This window comes from Bombyx mori, chromosome 27 (assembly GCF_030269925.1).
Source record: "Bombyx mori chromosome 27, ASM3026992v2".
Classification (NCBI taxonomy): Eukaryota; Metazoa; Arthropoda; class Insecta; order Lepidoptera; family Bombycidae; genus Bombyx; species Bombyx mori.
In genome coordinates this window covers 6,180,671-6,196,783 of record NC_085133.1, presented here as the reverse complement: position 1 = coordinate 6,196,783, position 16,113 = coordinate 6,180,671, and the positions used below count along the sequence as shown (strand labels likewise).

The window sequence follows — 16,113 nt, the reverse complement described above, 5'->3', positions numbered from 1 at the left end:
GATATTTTTTCTAGCCACCTCATAATTCTCGAGATTTCAACGTTGTAATTCTAATGTATCAGATAAAGGTAGATGTTTATATATTATGTACGTCTTACTGTACCCATATTACGTGTCGATTTTAGCTTATATTTCTTTGTATAGTTTACCTGCAAATTATAATCTACAAGTGAAGTCCTTAAGAAAGGGACAATACTCGTCGTTTTTTAGGTACGATAAATTCTCATTGTGCCTATGTCCAGCAGTCCGCTGCTACAGGCTGATGATAATATATGATGTAATATAAATCGTCAATTCTGTCTTTACGTTACAGCAATCTCATTGCACTCAACGCGATGCGATTATCGTTCTTATTCTGTTATACTTACAGTTTTAATTATTATTAACTATTAGTAATTTTATTCATTTAAATTTGTTCACCGTAACCCTGATGGGTTTGTTGAACAAGTTCAAAATTAATTGAAAATTCGTCATAGTCAGTTACTGGATTCGTCCATTTCACTCTCCAATGTCCTTGGTACGAACGATGTGTATTCGATGTCTAAGATGAACAACAGTGTGCCGTTCTTTGAGCAATATTTAGGAATGGTATATGTAAGAACATTTAAAATCTTTGGACATTGTGATTTTGTGTAATATATAACTCTGTATTAATTCTTGTTTTGTTTGTGTTCGTACAATTAATCTGGATCTGGATAATGGGGATCAGACAAAGGTTTGCATTCATAATTTTATACACCATTGTGTACGTGAAGATTTTCGTTACCCATCCGCGAATACGTATCCTGAACAATAAAGTAATTTAAAAAGAAATGACTTAAACCAAAAGACGTAAATTGAATTCCATTCTCTTAATGTTAATTAATTGCCTTAGAAGATCGTCTAACATATTTTTTACTGTTCACTATATAATAATATACAGAATGCGAAAATAGTGCTCCCCGATTACTGATGTCGTAAACTATTAGAAATACTTACAAAAGTTTTTGCACGCTATGTAACGCATCTATAAATCACCGGACGTTCGGGGTTAATGAACCCGAAGGAACGCGGGGAGCGGCTACGAGCTGCATACGCATTGCATTGCTGGTTCTCGAAATGTGACGTCATGGAAATAAAAAAAATTAGACAATTAGTTTAATCCTATTTCGATTTCGGGAAAGATGTCTCCACACCCTATGTATAAGTATGACACTTGTACTCCTTAACTTTGTTTCGTGATTGTTTTATTTTCTTAAACTCAATTTATACGGTTGGGAAGAAGCTGAAAAGCCCAATTGGTGTTTTCGGAGCCCATAGACACAACAACGCGAATTCCCAACTTCGGACATGAGGTAGAAGCTTCAATTGTATTTATTATCACGCCATTTAAACTGGAAAGTACACCTGCTTCGCGCCAAAATAGGCTGTTGTTGCGGGCTTACATAAATCTGGCGAATATGATTTTAATTACAGCATGCTTCACCGTAAAAGTCATTGGTGAACAAGTGTCTAGGATGTTTTTTTTTGTATAGCTTAGATGGTTGGACGAGCTCATGGCCCACTCGGTGTCAAGTGGTTCCCGGAGACCATAGACATCTACAACGTAAATGCCGCCACCCACCTCGAGACATGAGTTGTAAGATCTCAGTTTTAACAGTACAACGGCTGCCCCACCCTTCAAACCGAAACGCATTACTGCTTCACGGCAGAAATAGGCAGGGTAGACCCTTATAGATACAGCCGTCTGGGCGTAGCTGACATGCTCCTTAGCGACCAGCGAATAGGTTGGCAAAAAAAGATGGGATCGTGGTACCTACCCGTGCGGACTCACAAGACGTCCTACCACCAGTAATTACGCTAATTATAATTTTGCGGGTTTGATTTTTATTTGTAAAGAAATGTACCCGTATAAACTTTCACAACAATATTACTAAGCACTTTCCAGGATTCTTGAGTGTCTTTGTCTCAACAATATGTTGTATACAATATTGTATATAGTTTTTCTTTCATTTTCTTTAGGCGTGGGACAGACGTATCCATCATTGGTACGGCGGGGATAACACAAAAAGACCCTAGTTTACCCCAGAAAAGGGGTAAACTAACAAGAGGGTAGGTCAAGTGCCGAAGAGATATTAACCCTTTCGCATTTAGATGATTTTCATAACTGATTTTCTCGTGTTGAGAATTATACATAATTATTATTTTTGTGTTAAAGTATAATAGATTTGATGTTTATTAATAAAATATCACTCATTATCGTTTTTACGTGACTCACTTTTCTGTACAAAGATGTACCTTTCAATTTTTAAGTTTTTGTTTCGATTTATTTTATCTATGAGGAGCAACTGGTTGAATTAACAGGTTCAGTGTTTCTGCCCGTAATGAAAACGACAATGATATGATTGAATGCCATTAAGGGTATTGGAGAACTTGATTGTTATTTTAGATTTTTTTGCTAAACCATTATATAAACAACTATAAAATAAATAGAAACAAAATTTATTTCAAACTTGAATGTCATTAGAACATACCTGTTGATGATAGAATGTTATCTAAGAATATTATCTACATACAAACAAAGTAGCAGCCTAGGCTTGTTCGTTTATCATGTTTATCGTTTTCTCAATTCAATGTTTTCGTAAAAATAATGTATAATTCTCAACACAATTCTCACTCTAACTCAATAATCCCATGAATGAAAAAAAAAACACCTTTTGACTATATAACGAAAGTAATGTAATACCAAGAACAATAAAGCATGTTGTTAAAACTATTCAACTTTTATTAAGTAAAGTTAGTTAAACTTGAACTGATTCTTAATCTATTAGTGTATCTATATAGGAGTAACAGCATGACTTTTAATTCGTGCCTTTCATTTAATTTGAAATAAATTGAATACATTCGCGTTTGATAATTTAATAATTAATGTACGGAAAAACTTATTATTAGATCTATATTCTGCTAAATTTGCACAAAGTTAATACAAATTCTGTCAATTAGTGATCTTATTTCACATCGATTTTCTGTAGCTAGTATCGATTCGAAATCATGTAATCACAAGAGTAAATTATTTTATTTATCTGGGAGGATATTTCAAGCACAAACTTCGACAGTGGGATTCTAGCAAATCACACACACCATTGAAATGTTATTGTCAAATTAAATTAATAATTGCAATCACTGTTACATTATTCATTATCTGTTCTCGCTGAATATGTGCTCAATGTTTTTTTCAATTTAGCTACACAAATTATTTGAACGTAGAAAAAAAAAACTATAAGTAATCTTGTAACTAAGAAACTGTAAACTATGATGAAAACTGCTATAAATCTTAACAATATTACCGAATGAATAAAACACGTATTTCTTAATAAATAATGTTCGAAATTATTTCATTCTTTCTATTATATGTATTTATTTAGATAGATCACATGTCTACTAATTTATGACGTCACTGTTTTCATCGCAAATTACTTTCATATCATGAACATTTATGAACCCCGAGAATGCTGCATTATCAAGACAAACCTTAACCATTCTTAACTTGCATCTTTTCGATTGTGTTCCACTAAAAATAGTAATACTTTATGGGTCTATTCGAGAATTCCAAATAAATGCACATGTGATTTTCTTTACTTTCTTACTTTTTTTTGAGTGAGCTATGAACACTTCAGTTCAGTTTCAGTTCAGTTTCAGTTCAGTTTCAGTTTCAGTTCAGTTTCAGTTCAGTTTCAGTTCAGTTTCAGTTCAGTTTCAGTTCAGTTTCAGTTCAGTTTCAGTTCAGTTTCAGTTCAGCTTCAGTTCAGTTTCAGTTCAGTTTCAGTTCAGTTTCAGTTCAGTTTCAGTTCAGTTCAGTTTCAGTTTAGTTTCAGTTCAGTTCAGGTTCAGTTCTGTTTTATAAATGTTTGGTTTTGACTCAATTAATAAAATCAAGAATGAAACTTCTAAAGTATTACTTCCTAACGTCAAGGCTTTCTTTTTTAAATAAGTGTCATTGAACTTTCAGCCGCTATGAGATGTCGCAGGACCTGCTCGATAAGCAAGTGGAAATCTTAGAGAGACGATACGGAGGTCTCCGCGCCCGCAGGGCTGCCGTCACCATCCAGCGCGCGTTCCGAAGGCGGCAACTGCTCAAGAAGTTCAGCGCGATCACGGCTATGGCCAAAGCTGCCGACTCGAATGCGAGACGGCTACAAGACGGTCCCGATCACGGTCAATTAGTCAATGGTAACGATTTTTCCCTACCTATGCTGATAGCCTTGAGAGGCTATTTCAGCTTCTCCTTGACGCGTAGGTGATATCACGGGGCTCAAGCCGGAGTGTTGCTCCGAAAAAATATTCATTTACTATGCTTATATGAAATTTAGAGGAATCGAGCCTTATATATGTCGCAGGATGGTCTTCATAATTTTTTTGACATTGTGAGCGCACAGTAGGTAATCGTACAACGAGCTTGCGCAACACGAAACAACGACAGATCCGAGACGTTCACTCCTTCACTCTTCCGAAGTCAGGCAAAGAATGTGTCTTTTTTTCCTACTTTGCCTAGTAACCTCGAGGGGTGATTTTAGATTCTCCGAACTAGTAGGTGAGCTCGCGGGGCTCACACCGGAATGTTGCTAACACTGGCCCTAGCAAGAGCAGTGTTTCGCAGAATCTACCACCGGCTCGGAAACGCGACTCACTGAGAAGATCCGGCAAGAAACTCAGTGGGCTGTGTCTATGGGTTAATTTACTCGTCGAGCTCTTCGTCGCAAGCGACCTTCATTATTATATAACGATTTCCTACCGCGATTTTCGCATTCAATGAGTCCACGTGGTTTCGGAATGTCGCAAGCGTCACAGTTGGACTAGACAGACTAAGTAATGACAGATTTATTGTGTAATCATTTAATTTTAAGCGAAAATATTAAATTATTGCAGAATATTAAAGTTAGCGAGGTAATAATTGTTTGAAATAGCGGAAATTAGGCCACACTCTTTTATTATGCTTCTCGACTAAATCGAAGTCACTCACCTTGAGACGTGAGTTCTAAGTCACCGTTTTTACAGTACACAATTTAAAAAAAAAAACTGCTCTTATCTACAATTTTACGTTTAACAATTATTCCGATTCTAAAACTCCATTTGTCCGTAATTACAGGTACTGATATCTACGCGACTACGTTGCTACAAAAAAGTCCCAGCGGCACAGAAAAGATGTTAGCTTTGACGAGACCCATGAGGTCGATGTCCTTGCGGGAGCGACACGAACCACCCGACATGGGGTAAGTTACAAGGAATCCTACAGAGAGGTCATACAATAGCCGATTAATTCCAGTCAGTAACGACAGAGCTCTAGAACATCAAATCTATTATTTTCTTCGATTTTCGTTAATATAATTCAAACTTTTTTTTTATTGCTTAGATGGGTGGACAAGGTCACATTCCACCTGGTGTTAAGTGGTTACTGGAGCCCATAGACATCTACGACTACCAACCCACCTTGAGATACAAGTTCTAAAGTCTCAGTATAGTCACAACGGCTGCCCCACCCTTCAAACCGAAACGCATTACTGCTTCACGGCAGAAATAGGCAGGGCGGTGATACCCACCAGCGCGGACTAACAAGAGGTCCTACCACCAGTAATTACGCAAATTATAATTCTGCGGGTTTGATTTTTATTACACGATGTTATACTCTAATATATACTATGTACTACTCTTAATTTTTTATCTAATGCTAACTGGGCTATCACAGTTTCAAACACGAACAACATCTTGTTCGTCCGTGACCACTAAAAAAGTATACGAAATGTCGGAAATAATATAAGGAAAATAAACAGAGGAAGGTCAGAGGAATCACCGCCTAGCTAAGGACATCGGCAATCGGGTTTCAAGGACATGTCCTTATCGAATACAAATTAAATCCTTCTTAAAGAAAAGAGGTTTTTTATCTAATTACTTTTGCCGTAAAGTATCAAATTATAGTACAGAAATAAAAGGGAAAAGTATATTGAATTTAGGTCGCTTCTTCGACTCGAATATTGTGAATTATAATTTAATAATTGTTTGTATGTACTAAGGAGTAAGCATTTACAAAAATTCTGTAAGCTGAACTTGACTGAAATTAACTGCATACTACAAATTTGTATTGAAAAGGTGAAATAATCAGATAAATCTCTAGAATTTATAGCCGCATAAAAATGCTGATACAGGACTTTTTTTTTTATTGTCTACATGGTTGGACGAGCTCACAGCCCACCTGGTGTTAAGTGGTTACTGGAGCCCATAGACATCTACAACGTAAATGCGCCACCCACCTTGAGATATAAGTTCTAAGGTCTCAGTATAGTTACAACGGCTGCCCCACCCTTCAAATCGAAACGCATTACTGCTTCACGGCAGAATTAGGCGGGGTGGTGATACCTACCCGTGCGGACTCACACAATTTATACAAAGGTATAAGATTTTAACTTTGAATCAAAAAATTAAGTGGTGGTATTGTTTTTTTTTCGCAGCAACCACTTGCAATGCGACACGCACGACGTAGAAGCCATGGTTGCTAGAGTTCAGCAGTCGGCTCACCAGATCCACATGATCGCCACCGATCTACCGCCCGGGGTGCTTCATCCGGCTGACGCAGACAGCGGGGTATGACGGATATTAAACAAATCATTACTTAACTTTTACCTAATTTTGGTACATAACTTCTTAATGAGTCAATACATGTAAGAAACCTTCGTTTTCCAAATTAAAAAGGTCTGATGTATTCGTAGTTGTGCGAATATATGCCTTTGTACTAGGACCTATTGCCCAAAACACGTGATTACGGATTCTCCCGATCCATTAACGGTGCTTTTAGGTACCACAAGCACCGGTAAATGTCCTCGTCGAACCCGTCGCTTTTGACGTAGGGCTCAACGAGCGAATTAACCCACAGACACAGCCCACAGAGTTTCTCGCCGGATCTTCTCAGTAGGTCGCGTTTCCGATCCGGTGGTAGATTCTGCGAAGCACTGCTCTTGCTAGGGTGAGTGTTAGCATCACTCCGGTTTGAGCCCCGTGAGCTCACCTACTAGCTAAGGTTACGCTGAAATAGCCTCTCAAGGCTATCAGCTTAGATAGGAAAAAAAATACCCAGATTAATTTCTAAATGCTTTGTTTATTCTAATTAGAAGTACTGAATAACTATTATTTTCTGTGAAAAGCCTTCAAATTACTGTATAAATATTTATATTTCCCTGATTCTGTTGATTTGGGTACACACACGGAGTACAAAAAAAAATATGACTCAGCTAATTCTGTTGTGCATTTACTATATTTACCATATATATATTTTTACTAACTGTGTTCTTACTTTTCCTAGTGATTCCGGTATCTAATTTAATCTAATTTAATCACTGTGCAATTAAAAATAACGGAAAATTTCTATAACTAAAGCATCGTAACACGAGTAGGTATAGCGATCGCGACACTTCCTACATAAAAACTATGCGATAAAAATGTCAACGCACTACATCTTAGCGAATATAATAACCTTGTTCGGCTGTTACACAAAGCGTGTGTGTATTATTAGTTAAATAAACACAATGACATGATAGCCCAAACAATATTCTATCAGTTGGTGACGTGCGCCGCGTCGTGTGGTCGCCTGCGCACCGTCTTATAGAAACCGTGTAATTAAATACGGTATATCAACTATTGAATACGACGCGACATTAAACCTAGTGCTCACTTAGATATTTCTAGAAAAATAAGAAACAAAAAAAAATGTGTTACGAAGTGAATCGTAAAAAGTCGAAAGTGCTAATGAAATCGGCAAAGAAGAGCAAAGATGTATTTCGGATAGTGAAAATGACAAGACTGTGGAGTTTCAATACCGGAAAATATGATTTACGTAAATATAATGTAGGTCTTTTTTTCTTTGGTATAATCACGACGGAAGGGTAGCTTCCGGGATTGTCACAGGGAACACCAATATCAGCCGTCAGCTTTCCTATTTAGATAAAAATAGTATACGGCTTCCGCAAGGAGGTCGATGGCATTCGTATAATACCGGCTGTATTTTATTGAGTGCTGAGATCGGCTGTTAAATTCCAGCCGTGAGCATCCGTGAGCACTTGTTACTCACGATGTATGGATTTCATACGAACAGAGAAATGATAGTGATCGCGTGCCATCGCGTCGAGTTGCGAAAAAATTTTCTGAATTAAATTTCTGTGAAATGTCATTATCACATTAAAACAAAGAATGTTAAAGTAAATAACATATTAATAAACAAATAATCTAGGGAACGTATACATTAAACTCTCAGACAAAGCGCAAACAAACTTGTCCGTCACACAAATATCCGAACTGGGAATCGAACCAACGTCTATTGGCAAAGCAGTCAGGGGTGCTAACTAGTGTGTCACCTAATCCTGTTATATAAAAAAAATATTTGGGATTTAAGCTTTCCGTCACTAAGCTTTGTTGCGATTTAGTACCTGGCTAACAAATCAATTAAAAAAAACCTCATCACTGTATTTTTACGAGTTGAATTAATTTATTCTATATCCTAAGTGAGAACACAAAAATCGACTTTTAATTATTCTCAAACCAAACAATCCTGACTCAAACGTAATGTAAATAATATTTTCAGTATTATTTAATCAGCAAGACAATTTACTTAGTCGGTGTTTTAAATTAATATGTAATCACGTGTATTTCGTGAATTTCAGGTTTGCAGTTGTTCAGTTAGCGGCTCCGTGACCAATATATCGACTTCATCATCGCACAATGAATCTCTACACAATCACCAGATGATGAATACTGGTATGTTGGAATAAATAATTTAAAAATATATTGCTTATATGGGCGGAATAATAGGTTACAAATAAAATGTTTCAATAAATAATAAATAAAATAAAATAAATAAATATTTACTAACAGTCACGCCACGTTAACTGGTCCCGTGATAAGTTCGTAAAGAACTTGTGTTACAGGTACCAGATAACGGAAATAAATGTAAGATTTTTATTATACACATACACATATTTAATATATATACATAACCCTGGAAAAGACATTTATATTTATCATACAAATATCTTCCCTTGGCGGGATTCGAACCCGCGACCCCCTGTGTAGTGACTATGTCACTTACCGCTACACCAGACGGCCGTTCAATAATAAAAACATTGCTTATATGGGGGAACTAGGTCAAAGCCCACCCGATTTTAAGTGGTTACCGGAACTCATAGTCATTAACAACGTAAATGCCGCCACCCGGCTTGAGACATTACTTCCAAGTCCCAGTTTTCCAGTACAACGTCTGCCCCACCTTTCAAACCGGAACGCATTAATGCTTCACGGCAGAAATAGGCAGGGTGGTATGTATCTACCTACCGGACTCACAACACAGCCTACCGATAATATTACCGAAATAGTTTGAAGGGTTGGGCAGTTTTTATACAATACAATAGATACTTTTACTTCACGCCTACAAGCTTCCTTATCCACTTAACATTAGGATATCAAATCTTTAGAAGCACATTCATGAGCTATCATCTTGAATCTAGCTGAAACTAAATTAAATCTTCACTAGGTAAATTTTACGCAAGTTCTTCCTAGAAACGGCGACGGTAACTATCGCCAAACGCATCACACGAATATGTTATTATATGTTAATGGTCCATCGGACGTATATGTATTGTTAGGCGCTGGGGTCGGGATAAATAAAATTCCACCAAATTACAACTATAAACTGTATTCAACACTTGAAAAACACTTAAAACAATTCACAAACACTTTAAAATTCTCAATTCGCTTCTTCCGCTTCGCTTCAGGTAATACGTTCGCTGTTTCGCTTCGAGTAGTTCCGATTACTGGCTGACTGCGTGCCATCTCTACAATTCTTTTATAGCCGATACCTCATCCCTAGAGTTATCGAGAATATTCCACACATCTGTGGAACTTCTCGAGCGTTCTAGGTGTTACTAGATCCTTCGATATTCGTTCGACTATTCGGCGATAGATGGCGTTACTCTTACCGGCGTAACAGTATATACTAAAAACTACAAGTACGCCATAACCCGACAAGCAACGTCTATTTCAGGTCCGATCTATGGAAATCTACTCTCGTCGGGTGGCAAACCCCTGTCGTCTCCCACCCCCCGACAGCAGCAGCAACTGGCTGCGATACAAGCTGCGAACGCCAGGAGGATGCCTCCGGAAGTGCCCAAAAGAACGAGCAGCATAACTCTAAAGTAATTATAAAGTTTTCAATTGTTTTTATCCATTTAATTGCAGTTTTATTTAACTCAAGCCTTTTATCAGCAAATACGGTCAGACAGTTTAAAATATCTTGAGTTACGTCCCTACGCCGGGATCCTAACTCGGGAAGTGTGACGATTGTTTTGACAAAGACGTACTTGAACGAATATGTTTCGTGGACGATGTGGACGATGAAGAAAAAATTTATTAAAGTCGCTGCTATAATTGAAAACTACGCCATTTGCTATATTAATTTCAGATTTGATTTGTGATTTGATTGTGTTGTCCAAGACAGCACTGATCCATCTCAAATCAAATCAAATCAAAAAAATGTTATTCAACATAAATGAAAGTACATACTTGTTGAACGTCAAAAGAACTACCGCCAATTCACAAGAACTAGCCTCCGTCCTGAGAAGAATTGGCAAGAAACTCAGCGGGCATGTTTTTTTTTTTTTTAAATATTAGATTATTATTTTAATATTAGATTTTTTTAAATATTCATTTTTACATGAGTATAATAACATAACAATTATTACAATATTGAAATGCCCGGAGCGAGCAACTCATTCCCACTTTGTGCAATCTTCTAGATAATCATTGACTTTATAGTAAGCTTTATTGCACAGATGTTCTTTAATAGTTTTCTTAAACCTATGTATATGTAGGTTCTGAACATCTTGTGGGATTTTGTTGTACAGGCGCACAAATCTCATTTCGTGTTTATCGTAAAATTCGACTGTGGTATTTACCGAAGTATGCGTTATGTTTTATAAGCCCGCACGGGTGGGTAGGCACCACTATCCTGTATATTTACACCACGCTATACAATACTTAGCACCAGGCGGGCTGAGAGCTTGTCACTCATTCTCCTCCTTGCGTCGATAATCCTCAGTGCTGAGGGTCGTGGCCTCTTCTAATCACTTTCTCCTGCATCATCTTGCGCCATTCCTGCCTGTCCTCGGTTGTGTGGATAGCAACGTGGACTGAGGTATTGAGAGTGGAGCGTATTTGGTCCGACCAGCGCATTGGATTTCTGCCTCTGTGCCTTCTCCCGCATACCTTGCCTGACACCAGCAGTTTCTCCAGATTGTCACCTCTCTTTCTGGCGATATGTCCAAAGAACTCGAAACTCCTCCGTGCGCATGTCACTCATTAAGAAAATAAAAAAGTAGTTGGCTTAAAGAGTGGAAAAATCGGTATAACATTACACTATCTATGAATGTACATATGGGCGCAAACGCCACTGTTGGCAATAATTAAAATAATAATATATAGTTTAGTTTATTATATGTTAATATTTATTTATTATTAGCAACAAAACTGTTATTCTACCATATTTAATAATTAGCAGACACTGTTTTGATGTGAAAATGTTCAGAATATGTTTAATGTTAATATTATTGTTTAAAAACACAAATGACTGTATAAATGATTAAATATGAATAAAGCATAAATATTAATAATAATTTATATTATAATTAACAGTACTAATAATTTAATTAAGTATTGTAATTGTTATGCAATGATGTTGTTGGCGCCATCTATTATTAGGCTGGATAATAACAATGTTAGTTAATATTACTTAAAAGTAATTCATGTAAAGTAAATTAAATGTGAGTCATGTAAAATCACTAAAATATGTATTTTGAATATTAAGCTATGTTTTGTGAATTGTTTCGCAGTAATTACATTTGTTTGTATAAAAGAAGTTGTAGTTGCTATAACCAACACAAAATGGCTAATTGTGTAAAAACCACTGAATAACTCAGGCGTGGCTTTTTGTTGTAAACAAGTAATGTTAAAGTTTTATAGAATTGTATTGTATTTTCATTGTAAAAGAACTTATGTGTGTAAATCCTGGCTTAACGCCGACATACACGTACCGCCACAGATAGAGAGAGATGGAGAAGTCTCTCAAAAGCCGCAACCCAGCAATAAGACATACGTAACCACGGCCACTCCGCCAGGAGTGTACGACTGAGAAAAGGAAGAATCTATAGGCTCATCAGATGCTCGACGCTTAGATCACGTCATCTCGGATCCTCCCGATCCACTAACGGTGCTTCTAGGTACTTCAGGCACCGGTCACCTTTCTCGTCGAACCCGTCGCTTGGGACGAAGGGCTCGACGAGTAAATGAACTCTCAGACACAGCCCACTGAGTTTCTCGCCGGATCTTCTCAGTGGGTCGCGTTTCCGATCCGGTAGTAGATTCTGCGAAGCACGGCTCTTGCTAGGGTTCGTGTTAGCAACGTCGTCAGGTTTGAGCCCCGTGAGCTCACCTACTAGTTAAGGTTCCGCTGGAATAGCCTCTCTAGGCTACCAGCTTAGGTAGGAAAAAAAAAGACGCTTAGCATCAGATGTGTCGGTGAATGGGAATTGATGGTAATACATTTGCTTCCAGCGCCGAGAGTCCGGTGTCGCTTAGACGTGCGGAATGCGGAGCGGTCGTCAGGGGAGGATCGATGTCTTCCGTGCAGTCCTCGTCCTCATCATCATCGCAGGAGCATCGCCATCACTACCACCAGCCCTACCAGCCCAGGCAGCCGGTTAGTAGATTGATTCCTTACTACTTCTGTTCAATTTGTAGTAACACAACAGTACCTTACATCGTGACTTTTTGTTGGTGCATATAAAGACTGTATAATAAGATAAGCAATTAACGAAAATGGTAAATCTATACATATAAATAAAATAGGAGTGTCTGTTTGTAATATTGAAATAACCGCATATGAATATATATACGGTACATACATCAAAATAATATTTTTTACAATTTTTGTCTGGCTGTCTGTCTATCTGTTTGTTTGTTCCGGCTAATCTCTGAACCGAATGGACCGATGTTGACGAGACTTTCACTGATAGGTAGCTGGTGATATAAGGAGTAACTTAGGATTTTTTTAGACTAGCTTCGCCTCGCGGCCTCACTCCCGATACGACAATAACCGCGGGTAACATCGCGATACGCAGCTATCAATAATAAAATTAAACATTTCCGAAGCGAAGCGAAGCGGGTCGCTAGTACTAAATAAAACGCACCTTTAATTTAGTACCTAGATCTAATCTGGATTGCAATCTAAATGGTATATGCATTCAGTAAACCCGTATTAATGTAGGTACATAGCTTTGGCTATTGAAAACAAAATTACAAATCTACTTATACTTATATATTTAAATGAATTGCTGTTCGTTAGTCTCGCTAAAACTCGAGAACAGGACCGATTCGGCTAATTTTGGTCTTGAATTATTTGTGGAACTCCAGAGAAGGTTTAAAAGGTAAATAAATATGAAAATGCTGGGAATTAAATAAAAATATCAATTTTGTTTTTCCTTTGATGTGTCCCCCCGTCGAACGGATTCCTTTTGTTTGTTTTAAGTTGATTTTATACAAAAGTCTAGGTTTTGTTATTTATCGATTGAGGCACTACGAAGTCTGCCGGGTCAGCTAGTTTAAAAATTAAAATTAAATATATTTGGCACGTGTATAGGAGACGCACGTGCACGTCCCAGAGTACCTCAACGCGCGTCCCGGCGTCGTGCTGGAAGGAGATCGGTACTCCGTCTGGAAGAGACAGGAGGCCGCTCCTTACTACGAAGCCCCCCCGCCCCCGATGGCAGCGCCCTGCTGTAGGCCACAGCATGAGCACCATCAGCATCAGCAACCGTTAAAGGCTAGTCAGTCATATACGTGTAAAAAAAAACCATATGTTTTTTTTATTGATTTTTTTTTGTTTATTGCTTAGATAAGCATTAGTTAATTGGTTACTAGAGCCCATAGACATCTACAACGTAAATGCGCCATCCATCTTGTGATATAAGTTCTAAGGTCTCAAGTATAGTAACAACGGTTGCCCCACCCTTCAAACCGAAACGCGTTACTGCTTCACGGCAGAAATAGGCAGGGCGGTGGTACCTACCCGTGCGGACTCACAAGGGGTCCTACCACCAGTGATTACGCAAATTATAATTTTGCGCGTTTGATTTTTATTACATGTTGTTATTCCTTCACCGTGGAAGTCAATCGTGAACATTTGTTGAGTACGTATTTCATTAGAAAAATTGGTACTCGCCTGAGATTCGAACACCGGTGCATCCCTCAACACGAATACACCGAACTTCTTATCCGTTAGGCCACGATGACTTCATAAAATTCTTCATTTTCGAGATAATTTAAAATTTATGTATTTTTTAAATACATTCTCTTTGTTCAGGTGTCAGAAACTGTCCGGAAACGCCAGTACCGCGTCGGCCTTAACTTGTTCAACAAGAAACCAGAGCGCGGCATCGCTTACCTGATCTCCCGCGGCTTCCTCGAGAACTCGCCGCGGGGCGTGGCAAGGTTCCTCATCACCAGAAAGGGCCTGAGCAAACAGATGATCGGAGAATACCTTGGAAACCTGCAGAATCCATTCAATATGGCAGTTCTGGAGTGAGTCTTCAATTTTAATACAACTTTATGACTTTATTCTTGATCGACTTGATTTGAAGAAGTCGTAAATCAATTGTTTGTTTGAATGTTAAATTTAACTTTAATTACGTGGAACATTGAATTTGTTTTAAATGTTCGATCTACAAATGGGATTTGACAACAAATGTTTTTATGACGTTATAACGTCTTAAAACTGGCTGCAAGAAAAGGTGCCACGTTTCGCCGCGCTCGTCAGAGCAGCCAAGGCCAATATGGCGGAGCCTATAGTTCGCAGCAGCTGACCGTGTAGTGTATAGACTATTACTCATTTGTGCCAGTACTCGCTCCACGCTATTTTGTTTGTTTTTGTCAGTGTTTAATGTAAATGTTGTTTTTCAGAGTTTCATAAAACCACACAATCCTTTTTTTTTGTTATAGATGCTTCGTAAACGAGCTAGACTTGTCGGGTATGGCGGTAGACGTGGCTCTGCGCCGGTACCAGGCTCACTTCCGGTTGCCGGGCGAGGCGCAGAAGATCGAGCGTCTGGTCGAAGCGTTCGCCAGAAGATACTGCATCTGCAACACAGATTTCGTTCAAAGGTTGCGGACTCAGGACACGGTACGTCCATTGATCTTACTTTATTGATGTAGCCTCAGATAGCGCCATCTAGTTCAGCTTTGAGTAGAGAATTGTTTGCAAATAAATCCACTCCTGTAAGCAATATTTTTTCTTTGTCTTATATTACAACATTTTTGTTCCACTTATTCACACTTCCACGTTCCATAATTACCAGTGGGCTAATGTGTTCGGAGTAATCTTATACTGATTTGTCTGGTTTCTGTTATTATACTATTACTAGCCGTACTCGCCCGCTTCGCTGGGCATTTAAAATTAATATTATTATTTATTGTCATTATTATTAGGGAGTCCAACACTCATATAAATATTAGCCTATCCATTAAGTACATGTATTTTCTACACGGATACCAAGTTTCAAGTCAATCGGATGCATGGTTCAGTAGTTATAACGGAACATCCGTAAAAATACCACTGTAGATTTATATATTATATATATATAGATTTGTATAAATTATTAAAAAAATGATATTTAAAAATAATCTCTTAATCATTGTCACCTTAATGGTTCTATTTGCGCTTAGTTACTACATACACATTTGAGTAATTATCATGTCCCTAAATGAATCAGGAGGATGTTTATCGTTAATCAAACTTTGGTCACCTGCAGATATTCGTGTTGGCCTTCGCCATAATAATGCTGAACACGGATTTGCACACTCCGAACCTGAAGCCGGAAGCTCGCATGTCCTTGGAAGACTTCGTGAAGAACCTTCGCGGCATCGACGACTGCGGCGACATCGACAGGGACATGCTCGCTGGGATCTACGACAGAGTCAAGGCGAACGAGTTTAGACCCGGCAGCGACCACGTCACGCAGGCTAGTACTTACAGTCAATAATGATTTC

At 38.1% G+C, this 16,113-nt stretch overlaps 1 protein-coding gene across 21 annotated transcripts in view; it reads left to right on the top strand.

Moving 5' to 3' along the window:
* The window catches only part of LOC101744693 (IQ motif and SEC7 domain-containing protein 1), a 246,308-nt gene that overhangs the window by 215,872 nt on the left and 14,323 nt on the right, over window positions 1-16,113 (top strand). For 13 of the 21 annotated variants that reach the window (XM_021346151.3, XM_021346153.3, XM_038020937.2 and 10 more), the window contains 11 exons: window positions 2,002-2,091; window positions 3,989-4,209; window positions 5,126-5,249; window positions 6,483-6,615; window positions 8,685-8,778; window positions 10,061-10,211; window positions 12,625-12,769; window positions 13,709-13,891; window positions 14,432-14,649; window positions 15,067-15,247; window positions 15,876-16,085. In XM_021346151.3, coding sequence (XP_021201826.1) covers window positions 2,002-2,091; window positions 3,989-4,209; window positions 5,126-5,249; window positions 6,483-6,615; window positions 8,685-8,778; window positions 10,061-10,211; window positions 12,625-12,769; window positions 13,709-13,891; window positions 14,432-14,649; window positions 15,067-15,247; window positions 15,876-16,085 — 1,750 coding nt within the window. The remainder of the gene's footprint in view (window positions 1-2,001; window positions 2,092-3,988; window positions 4,210-5,125; window positions 5,250-6,482; window positions 6,616-8,684; window positions 8,779-10,060; window positions 10,212-12,624; window positions 12,770-13,708; window positions 13,892-14,431; window positions 14,650-15,066; window positions 15,248-15,875; window positions 16,086-16,113) is intronic. The other 8 variants (XM_062676490.1, XM_012697759.4, XM_062676497.1 and 5 more) reach the window with 1 other exon arrangement.